The sequence below is a fragment of the Hipposideros armiger genome, unplaced genomic scaffold, assembly GCF_001890085.2.
Source record: "Hipposideros armiger isolate ML-2016 unplaced genomic scaffold, ASM189008v1 scaffold_181, whole genome shotgun sequence".
Taxonomy (NCBI): Eukaryota; Metazoa; Chordata; class Mammalia; order Chiroptera; family Hipposideridae; genus Hipposideros; species Hipposideros armiger.
In genome coordinates, this window is record NW_017731531.1 from 417,373 (window position 1) to 436,045 (window position 18,673).

Below are 18,673 nucleotides of genomic sequence, written 5' to 3' on the forward strand. Positions count from 1 at the left end.
CACAGAAAGGGAGCCTTTTCTGCCCCCTCTGCTACTGACCAGAGCCTGGCTGCATCCCATCCATGTCCGGCTCAGGTTTCCCCAGCCCCACCCAGACCTCATCTGTCAGCTCTGCCCCGTTCCCCATTTGCTTCCCATCTGATTACTCACTTCACGTTGTCCCACACACATACCCCTCTGATACCTTAGCCTGCTCGCCCTCCATATGACATCCAATCTGGTCACTCTGTATGGCCTGTCCCCCATACAGACTAGGCCTGGTCACACAGTCTCCTTTGTCTCCCCTACAGACTTAACCTGTCACTCTCTAAGTCCTATCCCCCATACAGGCTTAAGCTGTCACTCTCTATGTCCCATCCCTCATACAGACTTCACCTGGTCACTCGCTATGTCCCATCTCCCATATAGATTAGGCCTGGTCACACAGTCTCCTCTGTCTCCCATGCAGACCCGATCTGACCATTCAATCTGCTCCATCCCACACATAGTCTTATGCTAATCACTCAGTCCGCTGATCCCCATACAGATCAAGCCAGCGTCTTCCACTCCGCTCTGCCCCAGGCGGACCTGGTCAGCTTGCACAGGCACAACAAGGATGTATGCATGAGACACTGACAGCGGGCCATGACTTGGGAGGCAGCTCCCACTCCTGTCTCCTCTTGGCAGCATCACCCGAAAAGCAGAGCAAATGGATGTGTAAAGGCAACAGCGGCTAATGGGCTCAGGTGGGGGAGACAAGTCTTGGCCTCTGGTAGCCTGAGAAGGAACTGGGAGGAGGTCTGGGGGCACATTTGGGGGTGGGGGGCAGAGCAGGGATTTCACCCTCTCCCAAGTCCAGGAGCAGCGCCCCAGAAGCTTCTGGAGCTGGCAGAGGTAGTTCTGTCTGGCCTCTGCCCCCACCCATCATTCTTGGGCACTGAGCCTGCCCCACATTCTCCGTCCTCAAAGCAGAATCTTCCTGGTCAGCGTGGCGCCAACTCAGTCCCTGTGGTGGGCACGATGGCTTTCTCAACTTCATCTAGGGTGAGAGCCTCCAGGAAAGACAGACCCCAACACAGCTGGGACCACAGGAAGGGAGGCTCTCTGAAAGACTAACGGGGAGGGGCAGGGAAGCTGGAGTCAATCTCCTCCCGATTTGACCTCTTCCTTGACCCTGTTTACATCATATAACTACACGCAGAGGTGATCCTTCTCCGCAGGCGCATGCTCTGCATGCCCATGGGTGGGATCACAGCCCGTGTGCACATCATGTCACTACAAAGAGGCAGTCAGTCAAAAGAGAAATGGACCAATCAGATTTATTCATAAAGCAAATCCAAAAAAAAAAATCCCATCATAATTTTGGAACTTAAAAAAAAAGTCTGTCATACAAGATGGCAAAGCATTTCACGTACAATGCATTTCTTGACAAATCCCAGGGGCTTCACTCCCCGATTTACTCTGAGCCAGAAAGGCCAGTTACCAAGGTAACTCTGATACCATGTAACTGGGGCTGGGGCCTCTCTGGGGTCTGAGGGCTGCCTAGCACAAGGGGCGTGTCTGCAGGCACACAAGTGGGCGCACAGACAAGCCTGGTCCTGCCTCCCACTCTGGCTGGCCCTTGGCTTCCCTCCCAAGGGTCTCTGGGCTGAGGAGGAGGGTGGTTGGGGAGAGGGGAGGGAAGTATAAGGGAGGAGGATGTGGGTGACGGTGTGGAAGTCAGAGCCCATTGTACCCTGCACCAATTTCCTCAAGGGGAAAAGAGCAAGTCCTCCTAGGCAGCGTCTCCATCTGGGAGGGGAGCCAGGACCTGCTGTCTCTCTGTTGGCCACTGTCTGTCAGTGGACCCATCTACAGCCTACAGTTCTTGCTCAGGGGTGGTCACTCTGACTCTGAGTGCTGAGCCCCAACCCAATGGCTCTGCCCCCCAGTGCCATGCCCCTGGAACACCTAGCTCTCACACCCTTTAAAGGGTCCATACATAGTTGGGGCTGGTTTTCCCTGCAGGGGCAGGGGGCAGGGGACAGCCATCAAGGATCCCTTAGAGGATGTGAGCTGTGCACCTTTCCCTCCCTGGAGAGGCTCCCAGGACACCGCTGGGCCTGCTTCTTCTCTAACCGTGACTTTGAGGGCGCTATGACTAGGTGTGTGTGTGTGTCGGTCTCACTCTGTGAAGGAGCCAGCCTCCCTGGGCTGTTGGTGTATCTGCAGTTTGAGCTGCTCTCAGAAACTGGGAGCAGTCTCCCTCCCCAAGTCCAGAGAGGTGACTGGAAGAGAGAGAAACCAAGGAGGGGCTGACTCTCTAAACTTGAGGAACTCGTGAAAAAGGCCAGAGGGTCAGCTCACCCAAGACTCCCCACCCTTGTGCCTCTACCCCATCCTTTGGATGAAATGGCCACCAGGAGCCTCGGTTCCCACCTGCTCCCCAGAAGGCGGGGAGCCCTTCCTCCCCTGGCCCAGGGCTCCTCAGCCCTCACTAGACTCGAGGGCTTGCGATGATGAAATGGCAGCATGGGCAGCGTCTCACGGAGATGGTTTCCAGGCTTTGAAATGGGCTGAGATAGATGAGCGTCCGCAAGAGGGTCATTTTTTTTTAAACTTTGGAGCAAGAAGAACCCGGTGTCAGGGCCCTCGGCCAGCAGGACTGGCTTTGCCACCCTGGTCTCCAGGCACCACCGATGTACTTACAGTTCAGACCAGCAGCGGGCACCGGGGAGGGGGCGCACACAAGGCTGTGGGGGGTGGGGGGTGCTGGGCATTTCCTTGGGTTTACCCCCAAGGGGACTGCCCAGCTGGGGGCTCAGGGGAAAAGTCCCAAGCTAACTGGGGACAGTCTGTGAGAGACACGAGCAGAATACAATCACGAGAACCGGCACAAGTCATGCAACAAAACGAGGAGAGAGAGAGAGAAACATGATTACTGGAGAGAGAGAAAAAGAGAGAATGTGAACAACACAGAAAAGAACACCCAGGCCTGGCCCTCAGAGCTGGCTCATTTCTCTGCTACTTCCCCCTTAGCCCACCTGAGAGCCACATGGACTCTACTCAGGAACCCACCCTGGCCCTATATCCAAGTAGAAACTTGGTCAGCTCATGCAAAGGGGCCCTGCCCACACCCCGCCTGGTCACCTCTGCCCCAATTGCGTCACCCTCCCTGCTCCATGGGCTAGCACCGCTCCCAGCACCTCTGTAGCCCCGCAGGTAAAAGGTGGAGAGCTGGGGCCAGGGGCACTTTGGACTCAGATGCTCAAGGGATAACTCCCTACCTCCACCCCAAAGATGACCCAGAGGCTGCAGTGGCAGTTCCCAGGGGGCCCACGCAGGGTCTCCGCTGGGGCCTCACTGCTGCTCTGAGCACCTGTGGGCAGGATGGGGATCACCCACCACCCTGCCCCCATGCCAGCTCCCTGTTCACCTATGGTGGAACCCCGCAGCCCCAGACGTGGCACCACAGAGGACTAACCCACATCACAGGAGCAGAGATGGACACGACACACGTGAATGGACATGGCAGGACAGAGGGAGCACTCCAAGCTGTCCAGAGCAAGTGGTGTGCCCCCGTACCCCGACTGCAGATGGGAGGAGGAGCCCCTTTCTGGGAGAGGAGCGACTTCTCCTGGGTGCTCAGCTCCAGGCAGCCCTTGATGATGTGGGGTGCCCTCCTGGCACCCCCCGTGAGGCCCTACAACTCCCAGGACAAATCCCCCCCAACACTGAGGCCATGCCAGCCATGGTACAGAGGAGACCAGATCATCCCTCACAGACACACAGACCTGAGGCTTCAGGAGAGACCAGAGGTGGAGGAGGGGAAGGTGCTGCTGCCACAGCTGGGAGGCCTTGCTGAGGGGTCCAGCCTTGATGGGGGGGAGACGCGCCCTCAGAGCCCAGCGTGTTACACTTGGCCCCAATCCAGGTTCTAAAAGTGAAACTGGAGAACCTTAGGTTTCGCTGAGGCCACCTGGCTGCCCTTGGGGATGGAAGGAGGCCACAAAAGCCTTGGGGGCTGCATCTCACCTCCCTCAATTCCTGCAGGGCCCAGCCTCCACCCACATTTGCCTTCCTCACCTCTGGCCTCCCCTACTCACTCACAAACACACCCAGCCCCATGCCCATCTAGATGCATAGCTTCAAACAGAAAAGGGGAATGGGAAGGGACTCAGAGAGGCAGAGATGGGGGGTTGGGGGGACGCTTCCTAAGGACCACATCCCTTTCCTGGTGATAGATACTCCAGGTCTCACACACCAGTTTTTGGAGGAAGGAGTGTTCTGGTGAGGAATGGGGCTCAGAGGTGGTCTCAGAGTCAAGGTAGGCAGGTCTGGACATCAGGACAGCACCACCAGGGGAAGTGAGTACTTGAAAAGGGAGTGATGATCGAGGATGGGGATGGGGAGCAAGAAGGCAGGAGGATCTGGCATCCGGGCTCCAGAGGGCTGGTTTGGGAGGGCCCGGAATACCTCCTCAGCCACAGAGACTGTTCATGCCAGAGCTCTGGGTTCTTGAGATGTGGGGCCAGAGCAGAGGTTCCCAGGAGCAGGGCTGCCATGGCTGTGGGGTCCAAGGGATCCAACAGGAGTGCATGGATTTCACAGGTCTGCTGCAGCATGGGAAGAGGGCTTGTGTCCCTGGGACTAGCTGGTGTACGTGTCAGAACACACACGCCTGCACTCGGTGTGTCTGTGTGCATGCATGTGCGCATGCATGTGTGCGCGCATGCATGTGTGTGTGTGTGTGTGTGTGTGTGTGTGTGTGTGCCCTCAGCACACGGAGAATACTGGCATTGTCTAGGAGTACAGAGGACTCTGTGCCTGACTGGAGTGACTGGGGATCCTTGATAGGCTGGCCTGGGGCACCCATGCTTGGGGCACCAATCCTGAAAGACCCAGTGTTGGGGAGGATGTGAAGGAAGAGCCAAGTAGCGCCATGTTGATGCCACTCAGGCTGAGCTCTTCCTGCTGGGGCCAGAGTGGAGCTGGGGCTAGGCCAGCCCAGACCCTCTCCCCGAGCCCCGGAACTTTCTGTGCCATGATAGTGGCCCCTGAGGTCAAACAGCTAGCTAATCCAAAGCAGAAAGGTGGGGCAGGACCTTTCCACTAGCCCATGCCTTAGCCAAGGAGTCCAGCCTCACTTCAGTCTCCTTAATTCAGCCTCTGAGACCCCTGCCCACCCCTTGGCTCAGCCCAGGACACAAACCACGTTCCTTTCAGGTGCCCACAGGAATCCCAGGAAGGGGGAGGGGTATGGGGCCAGGAAAAGGGGCTGGAGAGCCCCCGTGGGCAGAGACCTTGGCATTGGGGGGTCCTGCTCTGGGCAGCACAGCTGTGGGATGAAGCCAGATCTGGAGCAGGATGGAGGTGGTGGGCCAGAGAGCGCATCAGCAGGGGAGAAAGAATCAGTCATCTGCTGGGGGAGGCCACCCAAACTGGGGGAAACTTGTTCATCTAGAGCTGAGCTAGCCTGCAGCCCCTGTCAGACCTGGACCTGGGATGTCCTTCGTAGACTAAATGCTACCCATCACTCACTCTGCCTTCCTCACCCTATGCTCCTGTATTCTTCTCTGGGTTATCCATTCCTTTGAAATCCCTGTGTCCACAGAATAAGTCGATGGTATTCCATGGGTAGAGGTAGACTATGGGCTTTATATCTTCAGACCAGAGCCCCATGATCAACTTTATGTGCTATGTGCAGGTTCTCATAAAACTGAGATAGTCCCATAACGAACCACTAGCCATGGAATATTAGAATATATCCCACGGTGACTAGTATTGTTTCATGGCCCCCCTCCCCCCTCCCCCACCCCCACCGAATTCACGGGAAAGTGGTTGTACACTGGTTGGGGTGTCATGTATTGCTGCTGCAGTCCCTATCGCCGGACGTGGGAAGAACCCTTGGTGGGAGGTTGTTGCTGGTCTGTAGCGCTTTCGTCTAAGCTGCCCGGGGTGGTGGCCCCCTCTAGTCCTTTGCTCACCAGCCACTTCCATCAGAAGGCCATCGGAAACTCCCACTCGACCATCAACCCAAACAGACAACGTGAAAGCTAGAGTCACTCCAACAGGTTCCTAAAGATAAACGCTAAACTCTAGAGTGGTGGTAGAAGATGAGTTGGTTCGGCATGCTATGGGGGAAGTAAGCTTATTACGGAGGGCTAGAGGCGTGTCCTAGGACACACCTGGAGCTAGGCAGCTGGAATCAGAGCAGAAGTGCTATTCAGCTATGGAGACAGGCTCTGCTGGGGGTGAGAATCCTTGCTGCTGCCTTTGCAGGGACCCTCCTGCCAGATCCCATGCACCATTCATACCATCTGCACAGCCTGAAGGGAGCCGTGTAAAGACCAAATCAGAAGCTGTCTGCCATTTCCAAATCACATCCACCCCCGCTCTGCCCAGACACCAGGTCAGTGGCCTGAGTCAGAGACTCACGCTGGACTCCTGCCCACCGAGCAGCAGCTCCCCGGGGCTCCTGCTAAGAGAGTCCTCAGCAACCTCGCGGGCCATGTCGTCTCTTCAGAACCTCACGAGACCCGCGCGTCAACCTCCTTACCCAGGGCCACCAGTGAGGTTCCTCTAGCTGGCTCTCGCCTGGTGAATTTGGCTGCCCAGCATCTCCCTGGGCCCCCAGGCTCCACACCTCGAGATTGAGTGCGGGGTCCCGGGTCGCCCACGGAACTAAGGAAGCAGTCTGAGTGAATCTGGAACCATCGCTACAGGGGGCGGAGGTGAAAGGTCAGATCGACATGCCTCTAAGAGGTTTCCTACCTGCTCTGTTAATTTCTAAAATTTCTTCCTGGGCCAGCGGGCATGTGTCACTCTGAGTACTGTGGTGTGGAGAGTTTACGACAGATTTACAATAATTGGGAGATCCCAGCTGCGGTGGCCGCGGAATATGCTTCTTTTTTTTCTTTGGTAGTTTCTGCTTAGCCATGGCTAAGGAGTAATACATCCCGAAATTGTTCACGATGACGGGCACGGGCATGGCGATGGTCAGCACGCCCGCCAGCGCACACAGCGCTCCCACCAACATGCCGGACCACGTCTGCGGGTACATGTCTCCGTAGCCCAGCGTCGTCATGGTGACCACGGCCCACCAGAAGCCAATGGGGATGTTCTTAAAGTGGGTGTGCTCACTGGCGCTGGGGTCATTGGGCTGTGCCCCTATCCTCTCGGCGTAGTAGATCATGGTGGCGAAGATCAGGACGCCCAGGGCCAGGAAGATGATCAGCAGTAAGAACTCGTTGGTGCTGGCGCGGAGAGTGTGGCCCAGGACCCGCAGGCCCACAAAGTGGCGGGTCAGCTTGAAGATGCGCAGGATGCGCACGAAGCGGACCACGCGCAGGAAGCCCAGCACGTCCTTGGCGGCCTTCGAGGACAGGCCGCTTAGCCCCACCTCCAGGTAGAAGGGGAGGATGGCCACAAAGTCGATGATGTTGAGCGAGTTCTTGATGAACTCCACCTTGTTGGGGCAGAAGATGACGCGCATGAGGAACTCGAAGGTGAACCAGACCACGCAGACACCCTCGATGTAGGTGAGAAAGGCCTCCGTCTCCGCTTCCCGGTAGTAGCGCACTTGCGTGCCATTCCGAACATTCTCGATTTCCGTCTTGTTCACAATGGGGTTGAAGCGCTCGTGGGTCTCCAGGCAGAAGGTGGTGATGGAGACCAGGATGAAGAAGAGGGAGGCAAAGGCCACGTACTGTGGGGGAGAAACACACAGTGTCAGAGGGGAGGCCCTCGCACCAGAAGCAGAGAAACCTGGGGTGCCTTTGCGTTGGGTCCAGTCAGAGGCCAGGCCTGGGAAAGACGCCTGCACAATGACCCCTCCAACATGGGGCCAAGCTGACAGGCCACCTTTCCCTACTCAAGGCACCAGATAAAGAAGCTTGGGGAGCTAAGGGTTGTGGCAGAGATTGCTTTGTTTTCACAAACACAGTTCCTTTCCTCCTACCTGTGCAGCTAGATAGACTACATTTCCCAGCCTTTCTTGGGGTTAGGTGGGGTCATGTGATGGAGTGGACCGTACACATGTGTATCAATGCTAGGCCTGGCTCATAAAACCTTCCTACTCAATGTCCACGCCCTTTCTTCCCCTCTTCCCCCTGCAGTTCCAGGCAAATGTTTGAAGCCCTAGGGGCCATCAGGGCCACCAGAGTGGAAGGAGCCTTGGCCCCTGAGAAGAAAGACCACTAAATACTCTCATTGAGCTATTGCCTGAGTGGAAAATAAACTTCTGTTGTGCTAAGTCACTGTGATTTGGAAAGGGGTGCAGGGGATTGGTTAAAGCATTTCATTACCCTAATAAAAGTGACCTAGCCTGCTGGGGTTGCAGCTGGCAAAAAAAAAAAAAAAAAAAATGAAACGGGGCAGGAATGGCGGAATCAGGCCCCTCAAAGGCCACACCTCCGATCTTTCTTCCTTCCCACTCCAGTCTATTTGCACTCTTTTTCATGGATCTGTACTTCAGTTATGAGGTCTCTTTCAGGCTCCTATCTAGAACTGTAGAAGATGTGTACTGCCTCAGGGCCTTAGATGACTTTTTTACCCGCCCCATCTTCCTAGGGACTCATAACCTGAAAGTGAATGCCCCATCCTTGGAGGTCTTCAAATAGAGGTCAAATGGTCATGTGTCAGAGATACTGCGTGGCATCAGGAGAAATACTGGACCAGGTATCCTCAAAGGCACCATAAATCATAGCATCTGCTTCTCTCCTTCTGCTGCCTGCAGCCCCAGGATATGGGCGTGGGTGGGAGGAAGGAAGACGCTGTTGGGGTGCTGGGGCTTTCCAAACATACGTAGGTACCTGCTCCTCTCAGACCCCACCAGTGAGAAGAAAATGATTGGAATAACCCAGCCTGCCCAGAACCACCTGCTCTGGGCCTGAGCTCCCTGGAGAAAGGTTCAGGAGACCCTTTGGTTTAGTTTGGTGGCCCCATATGATGACCCCTTGGGCTTTTTGAGCCCCCCAGAAGACATGGGAACCCAAGGAAAGAGAATCAAGCAGCTTTCTGAATTTCAAACCCTCCTACGCAGACTGAATGCCAGGCAAGGTCTCTTCTTATAGCCTCCAGTTGGGTCCCCCGGAACTCTAACATACCATGGCTTCCCTTGGCACTGCCCTGGGCAGATGGGACCCTGGCCAATCTTCCAGGGGCCCAGCTGGTCATACCTGCCTGCATGTCCCTGCCGCTCCCCTTCCATCTGGGCTCCCCTTCTCCCAGCTTGGCCAAGATAGCCCATGACCAGAACAGGGCCATTTCCCTGGAGGCAGACCCGGGATATAGTCTGGAATATGTGGCCCCCTTGGTCTAGAGAGCTGCCCTCATAGATAACTTTAAGGACTGCCGCAGTCTCACCCTGTATCTGAACAGGAGGCAGCCATGCTGCTTCTAGCAATTTCTTTAGTTTGCATTGATGCCCATCCCCACCTGGTTGTAGGAGGCAGCACTGGAGTCCCAGAACAACCCTGTCTGGATTGACCACAGCTAGGGAACCTGGCACCCAGCCTGGAAGGGATCTAGAAACCAAGAACTATGTGGACCTTCCAAGCCACATTCTGGGTTGGGGGAAGGGAAGAGGAAAGGGGAAGGGGAAAAGTCATCATTTCAGAGTATCAATGTAAGAGTAGCCTTTAGGGACCATCTGGTCCAAGACACTACAGACTACAGATGGAAGCCTGGGGCCCAAAAACAGGAAGAGATCTGCCCAAGCCAGTCGTTACAGTATGCTAATAGTCCTATAGGCTTTAGAGCATTGAGTAATTTTCAAAAGTTTTATCCTAGACTATTATCAATTGTAATTACTATGAATCCTTCCTTCATGCCCTCATCCATCATCTATCCATCCATCCCCTCCCTCCCTCCCTCCCTCCCTCCTACCCTTCCAGTCTTTCTTCCTTTTCTTCCTCACCAAGCACCAGGTTATGCCTAGCACAGAGGGGAATAAGGCCTCAGCCCAGTTCTCAGGGAGCTCCTCACCCAGGCGGGGCTGAAGGACACACACAGAGATGAGTACAAGGCAGTGGACTGAAAAGGTGAGCCCCACGATCCCTGTGAAGTGGGTGAGGTTTGGACAGGTGGGGCAGGGCAGGGACTTAAACCACATCATCCAACCCCAGAAACAGCTCTGTAAGGGTTCAGATATGCTGACCTGAGTCACCATAGAAGCAGACCAGGAAGGCAAAATGGAAGCCACTGAAAGAGGCTACCACTTCTGACGCGTTTATCCAGCTTTTTCCATCAGCAGAGTTGCCAAAGCCCTTGTTGCTAAAAACACGCCCCCATTTGATGCGCCATGGATTTCCTCTGGAGGACCCTTCTTGAAGCTTGGCATTCACAGCCAGACTCCGCATGGGCAGGTCATGCCCCCAGGCACACCCCCTGTCCTGGCCTTTGTGATAGAGGAATGCCAGGAGGCAGGGCCCACTGCACCCCTGGGCTCCCAACCCTGGGCACTGATGGAAAGCAGGAGGTACCTCCCCTTCTCCAAGCTGCATCAGCCATGGCATCCCCCTCCTAAACCGTTCCACGTCTATCCTCCTCTGTCCCCTCTGCTTATATGTGCCTTTCTCTCAACAGAGCCACTGCCATCAAAGCTAACAGGTTTTTTAGGCTTCAGTCTCGGCCATTAGTCCAGCCTCCACACAGCTACCAGAGGTAGCAACCCGCTGGAATCCCAGCTCTGCCCATGCCACCTGACTGTGCTACCAACACAGAAAAGCCTGGACTCCTCAGCCCGGCACACGAAGCTGTCTGTGACCTGGCCTCAGTGATTTTCTTACAGGCGCCCAACATTTTTGCCACATGCAACTCTCTGCCATCCATTTCTGATGCCCCATGTCCATGTCTTCACACCTGCCACTCCTTCCACTAGAGAGAGTTCCTGTCAATCTCTCTCCGGAAAAATGCATTTATTCTTCAGCACCCCACTAAGCAGCCTTGTCCTGGGACACCTTCTCCAGCTGAGGCGCCTCTTGGCATCTTGAGGCCCTTAGGAGGCAGCAAATGAAGGGGCCTCTCAATGAGCCTCTAAATTCACCCCCTGGGAGGCAGAAAGCTGGTCTCCAACTCTGGCTCATTAGTGCTCAGGGGAGGCTCATGGGAACAGCCCAGACTGGGTACTGATGTCTTATGAGCCTTTTCACACTTAGGTGCCCCCACTATCCCCTAGAGCTCTCATCCCATTTACTCCTCCCAGGACAGGTCCTAATGGGAAAACTGAGGCCCAGAAAGAGGTCAGGTCTTATAAAATTAGGGTAGAAAAAAATCCTTGGTTCGCAGCCATCAATGGAGATCCTATCTAGATTCTTTCCTCTCTGGGCCCCAGTGCCCAGAGAGTGGGGGTGGGGGACAGGCAGCAGCAGCCAGGCCTTGAGCCAGACACTGGGGCTGCTTCCCCCGGGGAGCCAGGAGAAGTGGAAGCCAGGCCTCTTGCCTGGGCTCCCTGGTGCCTTCCTCCTGGCCTGTGCTGCCACACGCGTGGTGCTTTGTCACAGGCAGAGCCCCAGCAACATCGGGTCCAAGTGGGCCCTTGGGAGGGCTGTCGGGGAAGGTGCCCCGAGCTTGCTCAGACCACCACGTTCTCCTAAGTCTAGAAGCCAGCAGGTCAGCCATGCACACGGCCAAAGCAAGCGCTCCTATCCAGCCGGGTCGCCAGCTCCCTTCTGTCCATCCTTAGGAAAGCTAAACACAGGAAGGAGAGAGGAGGAAGATACCAAAGCTAAAGGCCTTCTCTGTACCTTTAACCCTCATACCACCTGGTCAGACAGATGGTCGTACCTCATTGTCAGAAAGGAAACCCAGGTACAGAGAGGTTCAGGGACTAAACAGAGGGTTGAAAGTTAGTGACGAAACTGTGGCTTGGACCCATATTTAGCTCCAGAGCCTAAGCTCTTTCCGTTACTAGAGTGACCATAGCTCTTCTGGATAGAAACACAGCCCTGCAGACTGGGAGCTGACCCTGATCGTGTCTGGGTGGTCCATCTTGGAGCTTGACACCCACAGCCCAGACTCTCTAGGGGTGGGCTATGTACATCCCCAGTGAGGGAGAAAGCCAGGGTGCCTGGATCCACAGGCTGGAGACCAGCCAAGCCTGAATGGTTCTTGGGCCTCACTGCCCAGGACTTGCTAGTGCCTGGAGCTACAGCGGTCCAAGTGGAGGGAGGTGGGGACTACAGGCCCCACCTCGCCCCGGGAATCAATGCTGACAGCAGCCTTGGATGGTCTAGCCTGCATCCCCACCTAGCACACCTGCCCGCAGACCCAGAGAGGGCAGGGTGAGAGACAACCTCAACTTGCTCCAGAAGCTCAGCCAGAGGGAGGGAGAAAGAGTAAGGGGACGGGAGGATGGGACCCCTGGCAGGCAGGGAGTCTCTGTCTGGAAGGCATGGGGCAGTGAGCCTGGGCTGTCACTCCCTGTAGGAGCTGCAGGCCAGGGGCAGGGACTGCATCTCATGTGAGCTGTCTGCCTCCCAATCCCCACTCACCCAGAGGACATGGAACAGTCACCCACAGACCACAGACACACACAGCTACCCAGAGCACACACTTAACCCATTATGCTGTGCATGTGGCCATACAAATTCCAGCACAGTGTCCAGACCACACATACACAAAGAATGCAGGGGCCCTGAAACTACTGAAACATAGTGCCACACGTCCAGCACAAACACCCAGTCGCTGTCCTGCAGGGCGCACAGCCCCAGCCCCCACACAGCACTAGCGAGTACGCACTCAGAGCACACGGACAATGCAGCAGTGGTCACCACACAGCGCCCCCACCACGCATACAATAGACCCCAGGCATTGCCGCTCAGCCGGCCCCTTCTCTGTCCACCTCACCCCCGCTGGTGTGGCTGACTCAGTGTCTGTCTCTCCAGCCTGCCTTGTCTGTGCCTCCTCAGCCTTCCCTGATGCCCTCAGCCTGCCTCCCTGCTCAGTCAGTGCCAGCCCCTGGATTTCCTGTCCCTACGGCCTGCCCATCACCCACAGGCTTCCTGATTTCCTGCCACCCACCAGACCTTATCTCCTTTCCCCAGCCCACCCTTGCAGCAGCTGTGCCCCCACAGCCAGAACACAGGCCAGCTGTGAAGCCAGTCCCTCCTGGACTGTTAGCTGATGGAGGTGGGGCACAAAGGGTGCTTTGCCCAGCAGCCCAGGGGTAATTTTCAGCCAGCCTGGCCACCTCAGCAACCAACCTTTGAAATTTCAAGACAACATAGGCAAGATCTCCTGATAATGCAGCATAAACACAGGCTGGTAGTTTCTGGCTTCCCCCCCCCACCCAGAACCAAATCACAAACCGTGAGAGACCCGCCAATTGTGTTCTAGAAAGTGGTAGCCATGGCAACAGAATGAGGCATCCCATTTCTATGGTAACCAGGATGGTGAGGCTGTTGGCTGTAAAGTCAGACAAACCTACTAACGATCTGCTGACTTAAGATGATGTTTTATAAATCACCAAATTATTTTTATCATAACCCCACCCCTGAAACCATAAGTCAGAAAGGCAATTTACTATCTATTAAAATGACCAATATGTGCTATGACTTTCACTTATAAATTATTTATGCCACAGTCATCTTTAGAAAATTGTACTTGCTTTTCAGAACTATTCAGGGGTTTGCCTTGGGGATCTGTGTTCTTACAGTCTGGCGTTCCAGGAACAAGACGATGGTTGTGACATGGTGCAGGGACAACATTCTGGTCTAGCAGCTCACTTGCTGTGTGACATTGGCAAGTTACTTCCCCTCTCTGAGCCTCAGTTTCATCATCAGCAAAGTGAGGGTTGGACTTGGTTCCTTCTGAGGATTTGGAGACCCGGCCAGGTTTCAGGCAGCAGGGCTAATCAGGGGAGCCCTGGCTGGTATCCAGGCCCCAGGCCCCCAGAGGCTTCAGGTCAGTTTTTCTGCCTAATTAAATCTGCCCAGTGGGGGTGTGCAGCGTTTGAGTTAATCCATGTGGAGTCAGTGATGCAGAGCAGGCGGGATGGCCAATTGGTCTAAATAAATCGTCAGTTGAGTTGAGTTTGGAAACTGCATTAGACTCATCTGCACTTCCTTGGGCTGGGCATGCCCCCAGCATACGGTGCTGGCTGGAGGCTGCGAGGGGTGGCGAGGGGAAAGGAGATTCTTTGGGTCCAGTCCCTTTTTTGGCCCATCAATAATGCCCCACCATGAACTCTGAGAGGCCTGGCGGGGTCCTGAGCACTCTATCCAGGCGTCTGGGTCCTGGTTCCCATCCCTCCTCTCGAATCCTCCCCTCTTGGCACCCAGCTCAGGGAGCAGTGGGTGGGAGAAGCTCCCCATAGTGCTCCATAAAGGGTGGGAGCGGGAGGGTGTGAGAGTGCGTGCAGGGAACATGGCTGTGTGGGCGCCTGTCTGGGAAAGTCTGTGTGCTGGGGAGAGTGCTGGCGGGAAGAGGGAGGCAGTGTGTAAATGTGGAATAGGTGTCTATACATGGTGAAGGTATGTCACCTGTTTATGGGCTCTGACTCCAGGCATGTGCACAAGGCTTGTGTAAATGGTCACTGTGTGTGGTATATGTGGTTCACGCAGGTGGTAGAAATGTGTGTGTGCACAAGGACATGCATGGGGTGGTGTGTGTGCGTGTGCATGTGTGTGTGCACGCACGTATGGGCCATCTTCTAGAGGCATCAGGGTCTGGCTAGGCACTCTGGACATGAGTTCTCTGAGTTTAGACCCAGCCCAGGGCTGTGACCCTTTTTCGTACCACAGATGATCACTCACATCCTAGCCTGGGGGTGTGCCGCTTTCCCTGGGACTGTCCCTGAAAGAAAGAGGATAGACAGGATGGGGGTGGGGAAAAGGCCACTAAGCCAGCCCAGGGGAAGGCCGGGGGTGGGGGGAGGTGGGGCAGGGCTGTGCCTAGGTTAGAAGCCCCTTGTCCCCCCACACTGACTCTGTCCTGGGATCCAGTGTGGACAATGGATGAAAAGGCAGTGCCCAGCCCTCAGGGAGTCCAGACTCACTGGGAGACAAGAACCCACTTCACTGAATTCATTGTCATGACCCTAGACCTAAGTCATAGCTAGAGAGGGCTGCGCCAACAGCTAGGCTGGCAACTTTTCAGGTAGCAGAGGTTTCCATGCTACTTTCATCCTAAGATGTGCATTTGTTTCACATTTTAGAAATGAAAATATGTCATAAAATGTACACATCCTAAAATAGTCCCCATCTTCCCAACATGCTGTGATTTAACTCACGGCATGTCTTAAATCGATGGCACCTTAGACTTGCGAACACAGGGTCATTAGAAACCCAGAAGCCAAGACAGAGACCCTCAGAGGTTTTTGGTCCAAAAACCGCCCCTTGTGGTAGGAATGGAAAATGGAGGCACAGCAAAGGAAGGGACCCACCCAAGGTCTCAGAGCTCTCAGGTGGAACAGGCATGAGAACCAGTTTCTCCTGAAACATCATAGAGCCCTGGGCTCTAGCATGGGCCTTTCATCATTGAGGCCTCTGAGCCTTTGCTTAAAACGCCCGCGCAGGCCTCTTGGCGCTCCAGCTCCAGCCTGCCTTCTAGATCCCAGGTCAAAAGCAGCTCCAGTCCCTCTTGTCAACAAAGGCAGCAGCTAGAGTGGAAATGACAGGACCTTGAGGTCCTGAGTTTTGGGCCTGGCTCGGCAGGTGACCTTGGAAAAGTCACTGCCTCTTTCTGAGCCTTCATTCCTCAATAAGGAGAGGGTGGGGTAACATTCCCTGTTTCCCAGGTGGTTGTGATGACAAAATGAAATAATATATAGAAAGTAAGAAGGAGGTATTCAAACACATTGTTTTAGTCCCCACACAAACCTCCCTCTCTGACTCTCAGTGGACCCGCCAAGCCTGGTCCTTTCCCATCATGTCGGAGTGCTTAGGCTAACAGCGTCTCAGACGCAGAAAAGCCTAGACTCTTACAGTCATGGAATGGGAACCGCTGAGCTGGGAGAGTGGGGTGGCTATGCCCCCATATCACTGAACAGCACGACTGCCCTTTAGAGAGCTACCGCTTGTCCCTGCTCAGCCCATGTGGCATGAGTGAGGCGGAGTCCATGTTCCTGCACAGGCCTGGCTGAGCAGCAGTGACCAGTCTGCCCAATGAGGCCAGTCCTGGTCCTGGAGGGGCGTTTCCTGAGGGACAGCCTCTGGAGAGATCCAATGGGACTGGGTCAGAAGAGAAGTCTCTGGATTTAACAAGGAGAACTTGGTGGGGACCAAGCCCAGATCCCCAGGAAGGGTGGGAGGGAGCGCAGCAGGTCAAAAGCCCTCCCTGAGGAGTCTGGTGGGACGCGAAGGAGGCCGGAGCAAGCAGAGGCTCGCATGACGGACAGGATGGCAGCAAACGGTGTTGGGGGAGACAGACAGAGTGGAGATACACATAGAGAGTCCTTGGCCCCACACCCACACACTGGGGTCAGCAGTTGAGGGTGGGGCCAGAAATTTACCTTTGATTTGTGCCCTCGGGGACTCTGATGCCGCCAGCCCCATCCTGGCATTTGGGATCTACAAAGCCAGATGAGACCCAGTGCCAGGCAGCTCTGATGCACAGTGAACCTCATCAGCCTGAGACATTAGGGGCCAGGAAGCAGGCAACATGCTGGAAGGAGAGTCCTGGACTTGGCCTCAGAGACCCAAGTTCAAATCCCACCTCTGCCACTGGCTTGTCACTGCAGGCAAGCAACCTCTTGGAGACTAAGTCCCTTCATTCTTAAAACGGGGACAATAATAACACACTCTAGGAAGGAAGACGTTTTTGAAGTATCTGGAGGAAAAGGCAAGGTATCTAGGGCTTTTCCAGATCCAGGGCAGGATTCTGGGGCAGGGAGAAACCCCAAGACTGCCAGTTCCCTTGCACACCGGTATTCTAGGAGTTGGGCCAAAGCTTCCCTCCACAAAAATCCAAACACAGCATTTTTGGTTTTTTCCCCAAATTATGGGGGTGGGGAAATGCAAGAAGAAGCAGCAAGAGCTGAAAGAAAAATGTGTTTAGATTCAGGTTTTCCCCTTAATTTCTTTTGGTCCTGCTACCACCTGCTAACAACAGACCAAGAGCAATTGACAGCCTCATGAGAGCCAATGACATGGCCTTCAGAGCCTGTTTCCTGGTGCCACAGCCCAAGATGAGGCCATGTCCAAGACCCAGCACTGTGACCTCCAGCCATGAGGGACACCTGCGCAGGGTAACGTGACTTAACATCCCCACTTCTACAGGGTTTCCCATGGGAGTCCCTGTCTTGGGGCTCGGAGGAAACGAGGCTCAGTGGGAAAGGACACCCAAGGTCACACGATGAAGGGGCATGAGCACAAGCCTTAGCTTTCCAGTCTAACTTTAGTAACAAGATGGAGGATTAACACCAGCAGCTGCCTGGTCTTCAGTAGGCCCTGCTTCTTATGCTCTCCATGCATGGTCTCATTTAAACCTCATACCAGCCCAGTTAGGTAAGTTCTATGAGGTGTGATCAAAAGCTAGAGTGAATGGTTAAATTAAAAAAAAATTATTACAGTAAAAGACACACTGCCATTAATGCCCCTCAAAATACTCCCCCTCAGGGCCGGCCGAATGGCTCAGTTGGTTAAGAGCTCGCTCAAGAGTTTGAGCTCTGAGCAACAGCGGTTCAAGTCCCAACCTGAGCTGAGCAGCCGCTGAGCTGCCAACAGGTGGCAGGATGGCTCAGCTTAAAAAAAAAAAAATACTCCCCCTCACTCCAAACACACTTATCCCATCATTCTTGCCACTTTCTGAAACAGTTCTGGAAGGCCTCTTTTGTGAGTGTCTTTAAGTTACGCTGTCGTGGCTGCCTCGATGTCCTGAATCCTTTTGACTTTGGGGAAGAGCCAGAAGTCACATGGTGCCAGATCCAGTGAATAAGGTGGATGAGAACACACTGTAATGTTTTTATTTGACAGAAATTGCCGTCTACCAGAAGCGATGTGTGACATGGAGCGTTGTCACGATGGAGGATGATTTACGACACACTTTAAAACACACCTTCTCTCAACCGTAGCTCACACCCGACTGACTGCACCAAACAAGTGTAAACTTTTCACACACTGTTACTAAGGTTAGATGCACAGCTTCCCATATTGAAGATGCCTGCCTTTCCGTTGGATGGCACTCAGCAGCAGCATTCAATGTATTTTGTGATCACGAAGGAAAGGCTCCATGTCCCACATCACTTCTGGTACAGCAACTCCTGTCACATAAAAATATGACAGTGTGCCCTCATCCACCTTATTCACTGGATCTAGTACCTGGTGACTTCTGGCTCTTCCCCAAAGTTAAAATGACCATGAAAAGTACATGTTTTGAATCAATTCAGGACATCAAGGCAGCCATGACAGCACAACTAAAGACACTCACGAAAGAGGACCTCCAGAACTGCTTCAGGAAGTGGCAAGAATGATGGGATGAGTGTGTTTGAAGTGAGGGGAGTATTTTGAGGGGGATTAATGGCAATGTGTCTTTTATTGTAATAATTTTTTTTTAATTTAAACATTCACTGTAGTTTTTTTTTATCACACCTTGTAGTGTTATCACTGATTTTCAGGCGAGGAGTCTGAGATTTAGAGAAGTGAAGAATCTTGCCCAAGGTCTCAGGTTCTCAGTGGCACCATTAATCCTATCCTGCTTTGAAGCCCTGGACTTCAGGCCTCCCATAGGCCTCTCTAAGTAGCCGGGCAAGATACCCATAGCACAATTCGGCCTG

General features: G+C 54.3%; 1 protein-coding gene across 1 annotated transcript in view; it reads right to left on the reverse strand.

The window, feature by feature from the left end:
* The window catches only part of KCNC1 (potassium voltage-gated channel subfamily C member 1), a 45,326-nt gene that overhangs the window by 3,986 nt on the left and 22,667 nt on the right, over positions 1-18,673 (reverse strand). The window contains exon 2 of the mRNA XM_019652554.1: positions 6,733-7,666. Coding sequence (XP_019508099.1) covers positions 6,733-7,666 — 934 coding nt within the window. The remainder of the gene's footprint in view (positions 1-6,732; positions 7,667-18,673) is intronic.